Genomic DNA, 14,296 nt, shown 5'->3' with positions numbered 1-14,296 from the left:
TTGCTCTTATAACAGTCTACTGCCCATGCCCTGTGGAGTCTTTCTGCCCCAGCAGGTGCAACACCTGGATACCCAGGAAAAGCAGGGCAGATGCGCTGCACAGGAAGGTGAACACACCATGACCCGGCTGTCTGGGATCCAGAGGAGGGATATGCTCTTCAGCTCAGAAACCACCCCCAGGGCAGCTGTCCTGCATTTCTGTGCTCCCTTCTCCCCGAATGACCAGGAAGTACACTGACACATCACGCTGGCCTTCAACTGCCAACGTCCCACTTGTGCCAAGGCCCACGGTGCAAGGCCTAGCGACCACAGATATTCTTCTACCTGCCACCAACAGGTGCCTTAGGAGCCCTGGCAGCAGAAGCCTTCTGAACCATAGCTCTCATCTCTTGTGAACGGGGTCTGGCAGCCCACTTAACGTGTTTCCAGGTCAAAAGCACAGACCCGTGTGTAGTTAGACAGGCAACTGATACTCTTGGCTGGAGAAGTCCCCAGAAAAGGTACATGGAGCCCTGGGCACCTAGGATGGAGATGCTGAAGTCGGCCATTAGCTGCTTCCTTCAGCAGAGGCTCCAGAGAGGAACCACTTTGCAGAGATGAAGGAGCACGGCAGCCACCAGCCCACATGCCCGGCTCGGCTGCAGGCTCCAGCCCTGTGCCCTGACCCTGAGTGGCTGCCTTTGTTTTCAGAAATCCTTAGATCTTGGGAGGCAGATTCCACTCCTCTGATTAGGGTAATTAAATAGGGGGCCTGTTGTGCCCCTCCACAACGTTCTGCAGATGGAGCCCGTCTGACAGACTGCCTCTTCTACTTGTGCTTCACACACCTCTCTACATTTTTTAAAGGAACATCTTTGTTTAGTGCTGCTTGCGGGTGCTGCCGGCCATAACTGCCTTCCCTTCCTCTTCTCACATCCTGATGAAACCGCCCACCTGTACTCAGCAGGAGTTCTAGCACAACCACTTTGGGGCCGCAGCACACCACACAATCAGTGAGAGCTACACACACGAACCCCTGCACATGATGTGGGAAGGTTCACAGATCCTCTGAAGGTCACAAGCATCACCTAATTCTGACCCCTCCCCAACCCACCACCCTGCATCCAGTCGTGTCCCAAGCTCCATCCTATCTGCCCTGTGTGTGGAAGCCCGTCTGTCATCTCTCTTCTACTGTACAACCTGGACCATCTCTTCCTGCTGGAGGTCACGACTGTGCCATGGGGTCATGTCAAGTGGGCTGAGTTGCTGGCCTGCTGGCCATCTTTCAAGTCTCATCCCCCATGACCCGCCTGTGCTGACCAAGACACTTCTTCTTCTGTCCTACAGCTCCTACCAGCCATTCTTCTGCCACTGGATGTGAGACCTCCACATGAAACTGCTTGAAACAAACCCCCTCCTTTATGCCTGCTCCTGCCCACGGACTTTAGACCACACAGCCACCCATGACCATGGCTGCTCCACCCGCCCCCTCTCTCCGTCACATTGCTAGCATACTCAGGACAAGCAGATGTATGCAGACTTCTCTGTCACCCCTCCAGGTTGTGGCATGGCCCCTTCCTGTCATCACTTAAGCTTCCACAAGAGTGCTGTGCATCATGTCTACTTCCTCACCCTGTTTGGTCACTCAGACCTCCTCACACAGGTCTTCAAGCCCTTAAGCAGTGGCACTCACAATCCTGGCCTCTCACCAGCGAGGCTCTCGATCAGCACAAAGAGAATGCTCAATGTCCTGCTCCTCTTGCACTCTTCCCGTTCTGGACACACACAGTCTCCTCCCAAATTCTCCCTCGGGTGGTTCCACATACAGGAACACTCCTGGCTCTCTCTGTAACTTGGCCTTCCCTGAAGCTCTCCTCCTTCCTACCAGCAGGCTCAACAGGGTCAGCTGCAAGACACCCTCCACCTTCCCAAGAGTCTCTGGGTGCAATCGCAGAGACACCTGTGCAACCAGGTCGGCCTGCATTCTGAGGAGCCTGCTTCCTGCAGACCTGGGACAGTCAATCAGCTACTCCAATGACTCTCACAAGTGTGACTCACACAATGATTACTTCCTACAATGGGGCAAAGAAAGCTTTCAACACCTTCATGAGAATTATTGCCTGCAGGATGCAGGGCGACCTGCCAGGCTCACAGGCCGGCTGAGCCACTTCCACAGCACCTGACCCAGAGCTGTCCCAAGAGATTTAAGGCGACTACATGTCATTCTCCTCTAGTCTCTTAAAACATGTAAAACACAAAAAACACTGTGCTAACCCCACGAATGTCAATGGATCCTTCACAATTCTGGCTGTGCAGCCACTCCTTGGCGACCTCTCTGGCCTTGTGGTCTCGACCACTGCTCCTCACCTGGCATGCCGGGCTCCATTCTTCTGGCCCCACACCATCAGTGCCACACTCTGGAGCCCACACGAACTGACCGTTTCCTATCTTCCAAACCTCTTCCTGCAGCTGTGAGCTCTGTCAGTGACAGGACTCCCAGTCCCCTAGGTGCCCAAATCCAGCCTTTTCCTCTTGCCTGTCACTAAGCTAGTTACAGGTTCCTTGAGCTACTGCCCTGGACTCTTGTAGATATACATCAGGTGCTAAAACATGTATGTGTGAGCTGGTTCACACCAGACTCATGATCCGTCTAGTCTGTATCCATGAACGGGTTCTGGTCATACACATGGCAAACAGAAGCAACCCTCAGCCTCCTCTGCAACATATCTATAAACTGGTAAATGTCATACCCATGGTGAAGGGAAGTGCCTCTTGGTCTCGTCTGGTCTAACTCAGCTCTCAGTGCTTCCATGCTTAGTACGAGCTGATCCTATAAAACAGTAAAGGACATCCACTGTGGCTTTCTCTTTCAAGATTCACAATGATTTGCATCCACAGACTCTTAAACACATAGCACACACTGGTGGCCGCCAGAGGGGAGGCGGTTGCGGGTAGGCGGTAGAGATGAAGGGGACAAAGGCGTGTAAGTTTCCAGTTGTAAAGCAGTGAGTCATAGGCATGAAAAGTGTGGCATAGGACACAGAGCCAACAACACTGCAGCAATGCCATGTGGGGACAGACGATCACCACAGTGGTGGTGAGCACTGAGTTATGTACAGATTTGTGGGTCAGCATGCTGTATACCCAAAACTGGTAGAACGCTGTAGGTTAATTATGAGTCAATTAAAAAATACGGAAAAATTATTTGTGCCACATGTGCTCTAATGTTGACCATCACCACAACAGGATAAATTCAGCAGTTACAAATACCCAACATTTAATGTCAAGCAAGTTTTCTCTAAGAGTCCTACAGTAAACTTAAACACTCAGATCACCGAATTAACTTCATACACCCTAGTGGACAAAGAGTTATTATATCTCAGTCACAGCCAGCTTTTAGAGGATAGACACCAAGCCATTAACAAGTATTGATTTTGTAGCCAGAAGCAGAACTTTCTGGGTAGTAGGGTGAACAGTGCTCATGCTCTACTGCAAGAACTTGTTTTGTTTCTGTCTTGCACTGAGCATCCATAGCCCAGCTTCACTTCTGTATAGCAAAACAGTAAGCAAAACTGACAAAACTCTTAGGTCACTCAATAGCCTGGAGCCGGAGCTGTCCCATGCAGCAGCCATATGTGCATGAATGTATCGTGTTAAATAAGCATTAACTTCACCTGCTTCTCTTTACCCTTTTAAATGCGGCTGCAAGAATACTTGACATTACACGTGTGTCTATATTAACCTCCTACTGGACAACACTACATTAGATGACAGGTTTATGGGATCATTTCAGCTTTTGAATGAACCAGAAAGGACTTGAATTCATAACCAAGCTCACTGCTCAGCTCCAGCTCCATCCGATGCGAGCACAGTGGACAAACGAGTGTAGGGCCACAGTAAAGCTCATGGCAGCAGACTACCTTGGGGGAAGTGTGACCCCAAGCAAACCTCTGCAGCAACTCTAACAGTCCTGAACTCTACACTACTCATGTCTCAGCGGATCTCTGAAGGATTTAGACATCGGTACCTTATCATGTTGCGCTTCTTCCAACTGCTTTTTCGCAGTTTCAACTTCTCGCAACAGAGAATTCTGAAAAAGACAGAGATGGTACGTTAGTGTTGACTCTTGAAAATGTTCTGCACAATACAGTACAGCTACACTTCTGTGTAGAATAATATGGTACCACAGAAGAGGAATGGACCACAAGGACCACACCACACGTCCATGTAGTGAATGGTAACAACGACATCATGTAATAGCTGTTAATGACATATCCATGTAAAATTTCCTCACTGATTTTTTAAACAAGTTTGACAGGTTCATGGTGTAAGTTTATTTTAATCAGTTAAAATGGTTTGTACTAGCTTTCAGACTGTAATTCATCAGTCACTTGGAAATCTAGACATAAGTTTCAAATGTATAATTCAAATCTAAGATAAAAATACTACTACATTAAAGCTTGTCCCACTGATCAAGGAGGAAGCGAGGTAACCACCCTATGTGGTCTGTAATAATGCATATCATAGTGGGTTTTATGTAAAACAAATGTGTCAGGGGACACTTGGGTGGCTCAGCGGTTGAGTATCTGCCTTTGGCTCAGGGTGTCATCGTGGAGTTCTGGGATTGAGTCTCACATCGGGGTTCATGCATAGAGCCTGCTTCTCCCTCTGCCTGTGTCTCTGCCTCTCTCTGTGTTTCTCATGAATAAATAAAATTACAAAAAAAAAAAAAAAAAACAACAACAAACAAATGTGTCATATAATCAGCAGTGATCACTGGTGTCTCTGAAATGAGCATGACCCCAAGTGCCAATCTTAGGGAAGATTCTGGGCTCATCTTAAGGGATACAGGTGTAGCCAGAATAGGTTTTATCAAGCCTGAATCCAACTATCGCTGTCAGAGCTTCTCTGACACAGATTCTAGGACACTCCTTCACTCCGGTTACAGCTGAAGTATTTCCATGATGATAGCATTAAGAGCCTAGGCTCAGACTTTTTCCAAACCAGATGAAAAGAGAGACGGCAGGAGATGGAATAGGAGAATGTCTTTTTTCAGCTGATTAAATCCGTTAAGTAACACCATGCTCCTACAGTGTCATCTTCATAAGCAGGACAGAAAGTAGGCCCTGAAGCAAGGGCACCACACCTGAGGGCTGGACCTAACACACAGTCTCCTGCCAGACTGGCAAATGAGGCCCTCCGGGCACATCCAGCCACTGCTCCGTGCTGTAAATCAAGGGCCATTGCCCACATGTTATTTATGGTCTATATCCGCTTTTGTGCTAATTACTGACTAGCATGAAGTTATTCTACACAACTATTCACAATTAGTAAAAAGCCTACAATACTTATGTCTGGCCCTTTATAGACCCAGTTTATAGACTCCTACTCTAGAGTGAGAGTAATTCACACACATTGGGCAAGGACAGGACACTGGTAATTATCCACTGGGTGAATGGGTAACAGTCTGTCCTGCTTCCACATCAAAGAATAATTTCTACTTTTTGCCATGCTTGTCACCCGCTGTTCTGCATTAGTCCTCAGGGGCAGAGCGCTTGAAGCTCTCTTTGTAGAGGGTTGGAGTCCCCCAAGGATGTCCGCAATGTCCCACCTTGTCTTCCAGAGCAGCCATTCTCTCTTTAAGATGAAGCTGAAGCCTCTCATTGGATTCAGAGAGAAGCTTGTCAACAGTGTCTGATAAACGCTTGTTATGTTCTTCATTCATTTTTTCTCTTTGCCTTGCCTGAAATAGAAGAACCAAAAGCTTATAAACTCTAAGAAAAGGGATGATCCATATTTTGGCTATCCTAGATAATGCTTAAGTATTGGGGTACATGTGCCCCTTTGAATCACTATGTTTGTATCCTTTGGGGTAAGTCCCTAGTAGTGCAATTGCTGGGTCATAGGGTAGCTCCATTTTCAATTTCTGAGGAACCTCCAAACTGTTTTCCAGAATGGCTACACCAGTTTGCATTCCCAACATCGACAGATGAATGGATAAAGATGTGGGGGGATATATACACATATAACGGAGTATCACTCAGCCATCAAAAAGAATGAAATCTTGCCATTTGCAAGGATTGGATAGAGCTAGAGTGTGATACTCTGCAGCCCATGGCCAAGCACATCAGTTTCTGGTGAAAACAAAATCTGATGGCCTTGAATTGATGTAGTAAAGCTGGGTGCTAGCTCCCTGGGGCCACTGCCCAGTCTGTTTCCTATTTGTTCCACATTGACATTTGAGTCCTCCAGGGAAAACTCTCTGGGGATTCAACTGACACAAACCTCTTTATCATAGCTCAATTATGGTTGTCCTCTTCTTAGGAATAACCATTTTGACCTATGCCTTTATGTCTTGAGTTATAATTTGGTATTTTGGGATAGAGGCCAGGCCCATGACCTGAATTCAAGACCTAAATCTTGTGTCCTCAGGAAACAGACTAATTCTCCAGGACAATGTGCCTTACTCTAAGTTTCAGGGGACCCCAGGCAGCACCAGCCTGGCTGAGGGGTACCTGTGAGATCCTCTTGTACACAGAGCAGTTCTGTTGGCAGAGCAGTGAGATGTGGGGGTCCCTCCTCCCCAGCAGCACTGACCATGGGGCACCTGTATCTTCCCCCCCTGCTACTGATGTTGACAACATCGTCTATGTGGGGGGGGCACACTCAGCAGCAGACAGCTCGCAGATGAGGCCACTAACTACACCTGACAGTCGGGAAGGGGCCCAGTGGGGAATGAGGCACCAGCTCCCCATGCCTGCGCCCCGTCCTCAGGCTCCACCCCACGCAGCTGTTTTCCTGGGACACATACCCGCTGCAGCTCCTGGTTCTTCTCCTCCAGCTGTGCCTCCATCTGGCGGAGACGCTCCTCGATGTTGCCATGCCTCTCCTCGGCCTGTTGGCAAAAACACTCTTAGTTTCAGCGGGAGGCCCTCTCAGCACCGGCACACTGGGCACAACTACAGGAGCGACAAGCACAGCATGCTGTGTGGGCCTCTCCCACTGGGGTGTGTGGGGCTCACTTCCTCCCGCCCCAAACACACCCTGCGCGGCCTCGTGCGGCAGGTGTGAAGCAGCCGGCCTCCTCGTGCCAGTGACTGCGGCCCGGCTGGCGCTGGTGCCAGATGCTGACAGAGAAGATGTGCTTCTCCCCGGCCCGAGCCCTGCTCTGGGGGTGGGGCTCTGTCCCTACCCTCAGGCAGCCAGCACTCAGTCGGCAGAGACAGCGGGAAGCAGCAAGCACAACAGAGCAATGCACACATGCTACCTTCCTAAGCTGGGAAGTGAGTTCGAACAGTTTAGCTTCCTTAGCTGCAGAGTTTCCAGAAGACAAAAGGTCAGACTACAAGGCCGACCAGGGACAGGAGAGATGACAGGGGAGAAAAGAAATGGAGACTTTACACGCAGATCACAAAGGAGAGGAGAGGCTCTGTTACAAATGTTAGCAAAGGACTCGCTTTACGAATGGTCTGTGAGTACCCAATAACCATCTGACCAACGCCCCAGCAGCCTTCAAGAACAGCACCCATGCCTGTCCCCCCCTCCCCCCACTGGCGCCCTCACTACACTAGAGCCAAGTGAGGTGGAAGTACTGACGGGGGTGCTCCCCTACAGGCTCCCTCAGTGGGACATACGCCACCTCTCCCAGCCTGCTGGGTGCCTGGACCCGGAAGGCTGGCCTGTTGGCTGGGTTGTGTGTTTCCTCCCCCCATGTGGACCCAGCACCTACCACGTCACATCTTGAAACTGCCTCTTCACCTGCTGGCTCTCACCCCCCACCCTCCACATTGGATGTGAGGACTATGAAGGCAGGGGCTGTGTAGTCCACATGCTTAGCCCGTATTTGTTGAATCAATGAATGAATTACTTAAAAATTTGTGTATTACAAATTTATTTTGGGGACGGACACCTGGGTGGCTCAGTAGTTGAATGTCTGCCTTCGGCTCAGGGCCTGATCCTGAGTCCAGGGATCCAGTCCCACAGCCCCCTTCTCCGTCTGCCTGTATCTCTATCTCTCTTTCTCTGTCTCTCATGAATAAAGAAATAAAATCTTTAAAAATAAATAAATAAAATTTGATTATCTTTAAAAGAGAATAGGATTTTCCTATTTCTGGGAAAATTCTATCCTTTCTCTCTCTTTTTTTTTTTTAAAGTAATCCTCACGCCCAACATGGGTCTTCACCTCGCAGCAGTGAGATCAAGGGTCATAAACTCCATGGGCTGAGTCAGCCAGACGCCCTTAACCTTATTTCATCCAAAGCTTCTGTCTTGAGCTTTGAGTTGTTGACTTAAATAACTCTTTGAGGGCAGCCTGGGTGGCTCAGCGGTTTAATGCCTGCCTTCAGCCCAGGGCCTGAACCTGGAGACCTGGGATGAAGTCCCACATCGGGCTCCCTGCATGGAGCCTGCTACTCCCTCTGCCTGTGTCTCTGCCTCTTTCTCTCTCTGTCTCTCATGAATAAGTAAATAAAATATTAAAAAGAAAAATAACTCTTTGAAGTAGTGAATCTGAGATCAAGCACAATGGAAACAGACAGTACACATCTGACAAAACTGGAAGGGAATTAATTCAGGGATAACAAAAAAGAGGATGATTCCTGACACTTAAAAAGCATTCCAATCTCAGACAAAACAGCACTAAAACCAGATCTGACCTCTATCACAGATTTAGACACATTGACACTAAGAACCATGATAAATAAGGCGCATGAACCAACCACCACCACCACCACCACAAGGTCCTGCCACCCAACCCAGAATGAAAGCCAGGCACCACCTTGGAGAGTGCCGCCACTCTCTGGGCCAGCTCTGCTTCCACCTCGGGGAGTGTCTCTGCCTTCCTCAAAGTCTGCTGCAGCTTTTGCTCTGCCAACTCCAGGCGTTCCTGTAACTGGCGATTTTTATCCTCAGTCTAGGAAAAGAAGGCATAGCATCAAAATGTAGCAAATCTTCTGTTTCTATTTTTAATAAAATGAAACAAAATCTAAATGCAGAGATCTACTAAATTAGTTCTGATAGAAGCCAACTGTTTTGGTAGCTGCTTGAGAGTAAAATTTTTCTTTCTGTAAGGAATATACACCCACTTTCTTGGGCTTGATTTCAACGTACCAAACACCTCTTGCCAAAGTACTGCTCTTCTTAAATATCTTCTAAGAAGTCTTTAGAAAGAAAAAAGTTCCTATGCATTAAAGAAAACCATAGTCTGTAGAAGCTCACTCATTCTTCTTGACAAGTTAAGGAAAGAAGGGTTCAGTCCTAATGCCTGAAAAACAATCAGACTCCTTGTTTGAGTGAGGGAACTACCCTCATAGTCCATGGGCATTGGTGTCACAATAGAGCTCACACTTCCTCTGAAATACAGACCTTCTGAGAGTACACTTAATGAAATGCTAGTCAACTTATTTCTGTAAATGTGTAATTATTCTTTAAAAACAACTTCTCTATAAAAAAATTTTTTGAATGAAGAAAATTAAGAGAGTTTTTTTAAAGATTTTATTTATTCATGGAGACACAGAGAGAGAGAGGCAGAGACACAGGCAGAGGGAGAAGCAGGCTCCATGCAGGAAGGCTGACGTGGGACTCGATCCCTGGTCTCCAGGATCACATCCCAGGCTGCAGGCGGCGCTAAACCGCTGCGCCACGGGGGCTGCCCAAGACTGATTTTTTTAAAAGAAATTCTAAAGTCGTGTATCAGTTGAAGTTTTCAAGAGGTTAACAGATGTTAAGAATGCGGTGCACACAGAAGAACATGCGGATGTTCTTCTGTGTGCACCTACCTCCATGTGCACACACCACATGTTACACCTTAAAACCCTCAGAAAATACATCACCCTATACATGGTATTTTGTGATCTGCCTTTTACGGTCATTATTTGGAACATCTTAATGCTCTTTTTTTTTTTCTTTTTCTTCTTCTTCTTCTTCTTCTTCTTCTTCTTCTTCTTCTTCTTCTTCTTCTTCATGCTCTTAAATAGCATTCCACAACGTAATTATTAATTTTCCTAGATTTTTACTTTTTATTATTATCTTGGGCCTAATACACTTTATAACATACCAAACTTGCTTTGTTTCCAAGAGGCTGGATTTGGTTTTCCTATTTAACTCTGGATGACCTGAGACTACCTAGACAGAGAAGCCAACGTGGCTTCCCAGACCACAGGAGACTCCCATCCACAGGACAGACTGTGGTTCTGCACCTGCCATTCACCCTCATCTCAGGTACCAACAAAGTAGCCAACCGCCTTCACATTCCTGGCCACTCCCTCCTCCTTTGTTAAAAATCTCAACAGGCAACAGATTAGTGTACAATGAAAACAAAACAGAAGAAAGAATCAAGTGGTTACATAAAACCTCAAATAATTAAAACTTGTAAGTTGAAGTAACTCACATTCCTGAACATCATTTTCTAAGACCATAAAAACTTTACTTTTGAGACTTGATTTCTAACATGAAAGTCTCAGGGAAAAGGCCTTTAAATTTCATTAGTAGCTAATAAAAGCCAAAGGAAGGGATCCCTGGGTGGCTCAGTGGTTTAGCGCCTGCCTTTGGCCCACGGCGCGAACCTGGAGTCCTGGGATCGAGTCCCACGTTGGGTTCCCGGCATGGAGCCTGCTTCTACCTCCTCCTGTGCCTCTGCCTCTCTCTCTATCATAAATAAATAAATCTTAAAAAAAAAAAAAAAAAAAAAAAAAGCCAAATGAAGTTCAACTAAAGCTACTACCTGTCGATGCATAGAGTCTTTATTTGCAATCTCATTTTCAAGTTTATCGTTAAGGTCATGCACAGAGGTGGCTTCGCGCTGTGCCGCGAGGTAGCGTTTCTCAAGAGTAGTGATTCTCTCTTCCATATCTTCCTTCTGGGCCATGGCCTACATCAGGTGATTGCAGAGGGAAGAAAGGCAAATTATTAACGTATGACACATTAATATACTCCAGACACAAAAATTGGACTAAATCCTAATTTTCACATCAAATATAAAATTAGTGTCCTCAAAATTGAGAGAGATGCCAACTGTCTCCAATATGAATGAAAATATACTTACCTCAAATATCCTAAGTATTCCCCTACGTGACCAACAAAGACTCACCTGTCTTAATACTATGACTGGCCACTCAGTTTAGCAAGCTTACTCTTTCCTACAAGATGTTACAAAGAAACAAGGAATAAAACATCCCAACACTGCAAGAATGTTTGGAATTAAAGGTGTGGGCAATGAAGGCATAACCTCCGTTGGCCCCTAATACGAGAGCAGGCTTTCTATAGAGCAGGGGTTCACCTCTCAATAGACCTAACAGTGAGACACAACTCTTATCTCCCTGGGAAAAAGCTGGATGGAATCTCATCCAATCACCACAAAATTAAAGCAATACTATTAACAAATGGAAACAAAACCCAAAGTTTCATATAATTGGAACCTTCTGAAGCCTAATTCTGTAGCAAAATTATATTACATGGTATCTAACGCTAAAGTGGGCCCAGAACTCTGCTCTGTCCTGCCTGTCCCCTGCCCTAAAGATTCATCTTACATTCCTCCCTGTTTACTAAGGAACTTATGTCAGCAAAGTCTTAATATTAAAAATGATGAGTTTTTAAAAAAAGAATTTCAAAATTCTCTGCATATTAAACTGCTACAGAATCTCCGACCCTTGCCAAAAAAGGATATAACTAAATAGATTAATTCCTGCAAATTTTTTATTTTAAACTCTTAGATGAAATTAGCCACGCTATGCTACTCCACAGAAAGTAAACCTATACATCTACACTCATAGAAAGAGTCTCTTCCTGGGGCGGTGGGGGGGGAGGGGGGTGGTGGCAGGCGGGCGGGAGACGGGAGACTGTCTACAAAGGACAGTGTACAGTGAGTGACAGGAGGGCCGCCAGACAAAGTATCCTGCCCTTGTGTTTGTAAACATGATTAGATTCTCATAAATCACTGCACATGCAGAAACATTTGTCAGAAATGAGTATACGTCTACATGTTTTTACAGCATGACCCTGATGACCCAAGTGTGAACAAGTTCCACTCTCACTATGTATGTGCCTGACCACTGGTGTTTAACAGCACATAACCCTCCTGGAAGCAGGAGGTCAGAAAACTAGAAGATGCTCCCTTAGTGGAGCCGACAGGAGAGGCCCACATCACTGTACGTGAATGAGCAGCACAAAAGACAGCGACATTTACCTGCTTACATGTGCACCAGAACGAAACATGAGCGTGACGAAGAATATACCCTGCAGAAGGGGGCGTGCACACACCAGCGCCTGTGATGGGGCTGCGCAGGGCACCCCCAGGGAGAGGGGATCCTACCACCCATCAGGGAGGCAGCCCATCACAGGCTTGGAGCATGGTTCTGTCTCGTCACTACTTATATAAAAATCCAAAGGTTCAAACTATGTGGGAGAGAAAGGACACAATGGGCAATGGTGATGCCAAATATGCCACACTCAGCTTGGTGACAGCGCGATGACATCTACTGTCACTCACTTCACGAACATCCCGCTGCAGTTTTGTGTTCACTTCCTCAGACTTGATGAGGTCCTTCCTGGCAGTGTCCAGGTCCTCCTCCAGCTCTGCCACATGACTGGAGAGGGCGACCAGGCGCTCCTTCATCTGGCTCTGCTCCTTTGATTGCTTATCAATGATTTCCTGGAGCTCGATGACTTTGGCAAGGTCTTCCTCATGGCTTAGAGAACCATCAGAAGATCTCTGGTGGGGGAAAAATCCTTAAATAGCCTTGTTTGGTGAGCTAGGGAACAGAGCACTTCCGGGAAGGAGTCAAGTCCCATGATCTATGCCGGCTGTCGGCTCCCACCACTTTCAGGAGTGTGCAGCCACCACAGCACCTTCCCCACAGCTCTGCCAATGTTTCTGTGAGTGCCCCCACATCCATGGGTGGGAGACATCAGGAAAGGGCAGAGGGAAAGCCTAAGGACTTGCCTTTCCATTCGTGCTCGGTGTATTTTCTTGCTCGTGGTTTACGTCAAGCACTCCATCTGTTAGTGTTTTTTTCTGATTATTTTGTTCTTTGAGAATCATTAGCTAAAACCAAAGAATGGAATATGAGGGTGAGGAGAATAAAGAGAAATGTCTCTCAGAAAGACGCAACTATAAACTGTAAACACAAGACAGGGAAGTATACATGTCGATGCCGTCCAGCCTGAATACAACTAGGTCACAACAGCTAGATCAGTGCTATCAACTGGATGATGGGAACATAAAGGACTGTGCGACCTGGCAGTAAGACCCCAGTGCGTTGGTCACTGGAGTGACCTGGAGGGTGGCTCACTGGTCAGAAAGACCAGTGATGCCTGATGGCTGGCACTGTAGGCTTCATACTCTTTACAAAAACAAGGGATAAAAATCAGAACCCCTCAAATGAAATCCTCTGGTGATTTACAGAGCTTACCTCTTTGTGAGTGGCTCCCAGTTCTTCTTCTAACAAACTACACCTTTCCAGTGCAACTCGGAGCCGCTCCCTCACCTGGAGACACAGGGGTTGAGTGTTTGTTTAGTTGCTTCTTAATGTACAGTCACCCTCGGGTCCCATTAGTGTAAGGTAACATGACAGAATGGCTTCAACGTCTCTCACTGATGTTAATGTCAAGAAAACTGGCTTGTTGGGGCACCTGGGTGGCTCAGTCGGTGAAGCATCTGTCTTTGGCTCAGGTCATGATCTCAGAGTCCTGGGATTGAGCCCTGCTCTGGGCTCCCTGTTCAGTGCGCAGTCTGTTTCTCCCTCTCCCTCTGCTCTCCCTCCCCACATACTTGCTCGCTCACTCTCTCAAATAAATAAACTATTTTTTAAAAAACTTAACAGCTTTAAATTTTAATTCAGAAGAGTCTTCCCCTAAGTAAGTTACATTACCCAATCCTTAAGGCAAATCAATATACATAATACAATAAAGCTTAAGACATTTACACCAACTGCTCCTTTTTAACCATATAGAAGTGTGTCTTCTTGCAGAAAAAATGTTTACAGGAACTCGAGAAGCTAAAAGTGAACCACAGTCACATAAACACATGGTGCATGCCTGCTAACACATCACATGTGCACACCCAGAACTGCTATGGCTGAAGGCACCTTTTCATCCAGGGCTTTGTGGTGCTCAAACAAGGACTTCAGAGCTTTGAGCACCTCCACTTCGCTGGACACACCCGCTGGGGATTGCGCCTGTCGCTTCACCACTGTCATCCGCAGAGACCTCTCGTGCCTGGACACTAGGCACTCCAAATGCTCAAGCAGCAGCTGGCGAGACAGGCCAAGGCAAAACCATGTTCAAAGAGCGTTTAAATTTCATACCTCAATTTGGGGCAAAA

The 14,296-nt window shown here is 46.9% G+C and overlaps 1 protein-coding gene across 12 annotated transcripts in view; it reads right to left on the bottom strand.

The window, feature by feature from the left end:
• Nucleotides 1–14,296, bottom strand: part of PPFIA1 (PPFI scaffold protein A1) — an 85,621-nt gene that overhangs the window by 34,012 nt on the left and 37,313 nt on the right. For 7 of the 12 annotated variants that reach the window (XR_013359855.1, XM_077862771.1, XM_077862776.1 and 4 more), the window contains exons 4-14: nucleotides 14,061–14,225; nucleotides 13,386–13,460; nucleotides 12,917–13,018; nucleotides 12,464–12,685; nucleotides 10,700–10,846; nucleotides 8,756–8,890; nucleotides 7,247–7,321; nucleotides 6,791–6,874; nucleotides 5,591–5,722; nucleotides 4,007–4,069; nucleotides 2,730–2,809 (exon numbers count right to left, since the gene is read on the bottom strand). Coding sequence is in view for 11 of the 12 variants with exons in the window: in XM_077862771.1 (XP_077718897.1) it covers nucleotides 2,730–2,809; nucleotides 4,007–4,069; nucleotides 5,591–5,722; nucleotides 6,791–6,874; nucleotides 7,247–7,321; nucleotides 8,756–8,890; nucleotides 10,700–10,846; nucleotides 12,464–12,685; nucleotides 12,917–13,018; nucleotides 13,386–13,460; nucleotides 14,061–14,225 (1,280 nt within the window). In the remaining variant the exon portion in view is untranslated. The remainder of the gene's footprint in view (nucleotides 1–2,729; nucleotides 2,810–4,006; nucleotides 4,070–5,590; nucleotides 5,723–6,790; nucleotides 6,875–7,246; nucleotides 7,322–8,755; nucleotides 8,891–10,699; nucleotides 10,847–12,463; nucleotides 12,686–12,916; nucleotides 13,019–13,385; nucleotides 13,461–14,060; nucleotides 14,226–14,296) is intronic. The other 5 variants (XM_077862774.1, XM_077862778.1, XM_077862781.1 and 2 more) reach the window with 1 other exon arrangement.

Source organism: Canis aureus, chromosome 21 (assembly GCF_053574225.1).
Source record: "Canis aureus isolate CA01 chromosome 21, VMU_Caureus_v.1.0, whole genome shotgun sequence".
Lineage (NCBI taxonomy): Eukaryota > Metazoa > Chordata > Mammalia > Carnivora > Canidae > Canis > Canis aureus.
The sequence above is the reverse complement of the archived record's forward strand: the minus strand, read 5'-3'. Positions and strand labels throughout refer to the sequence as shown.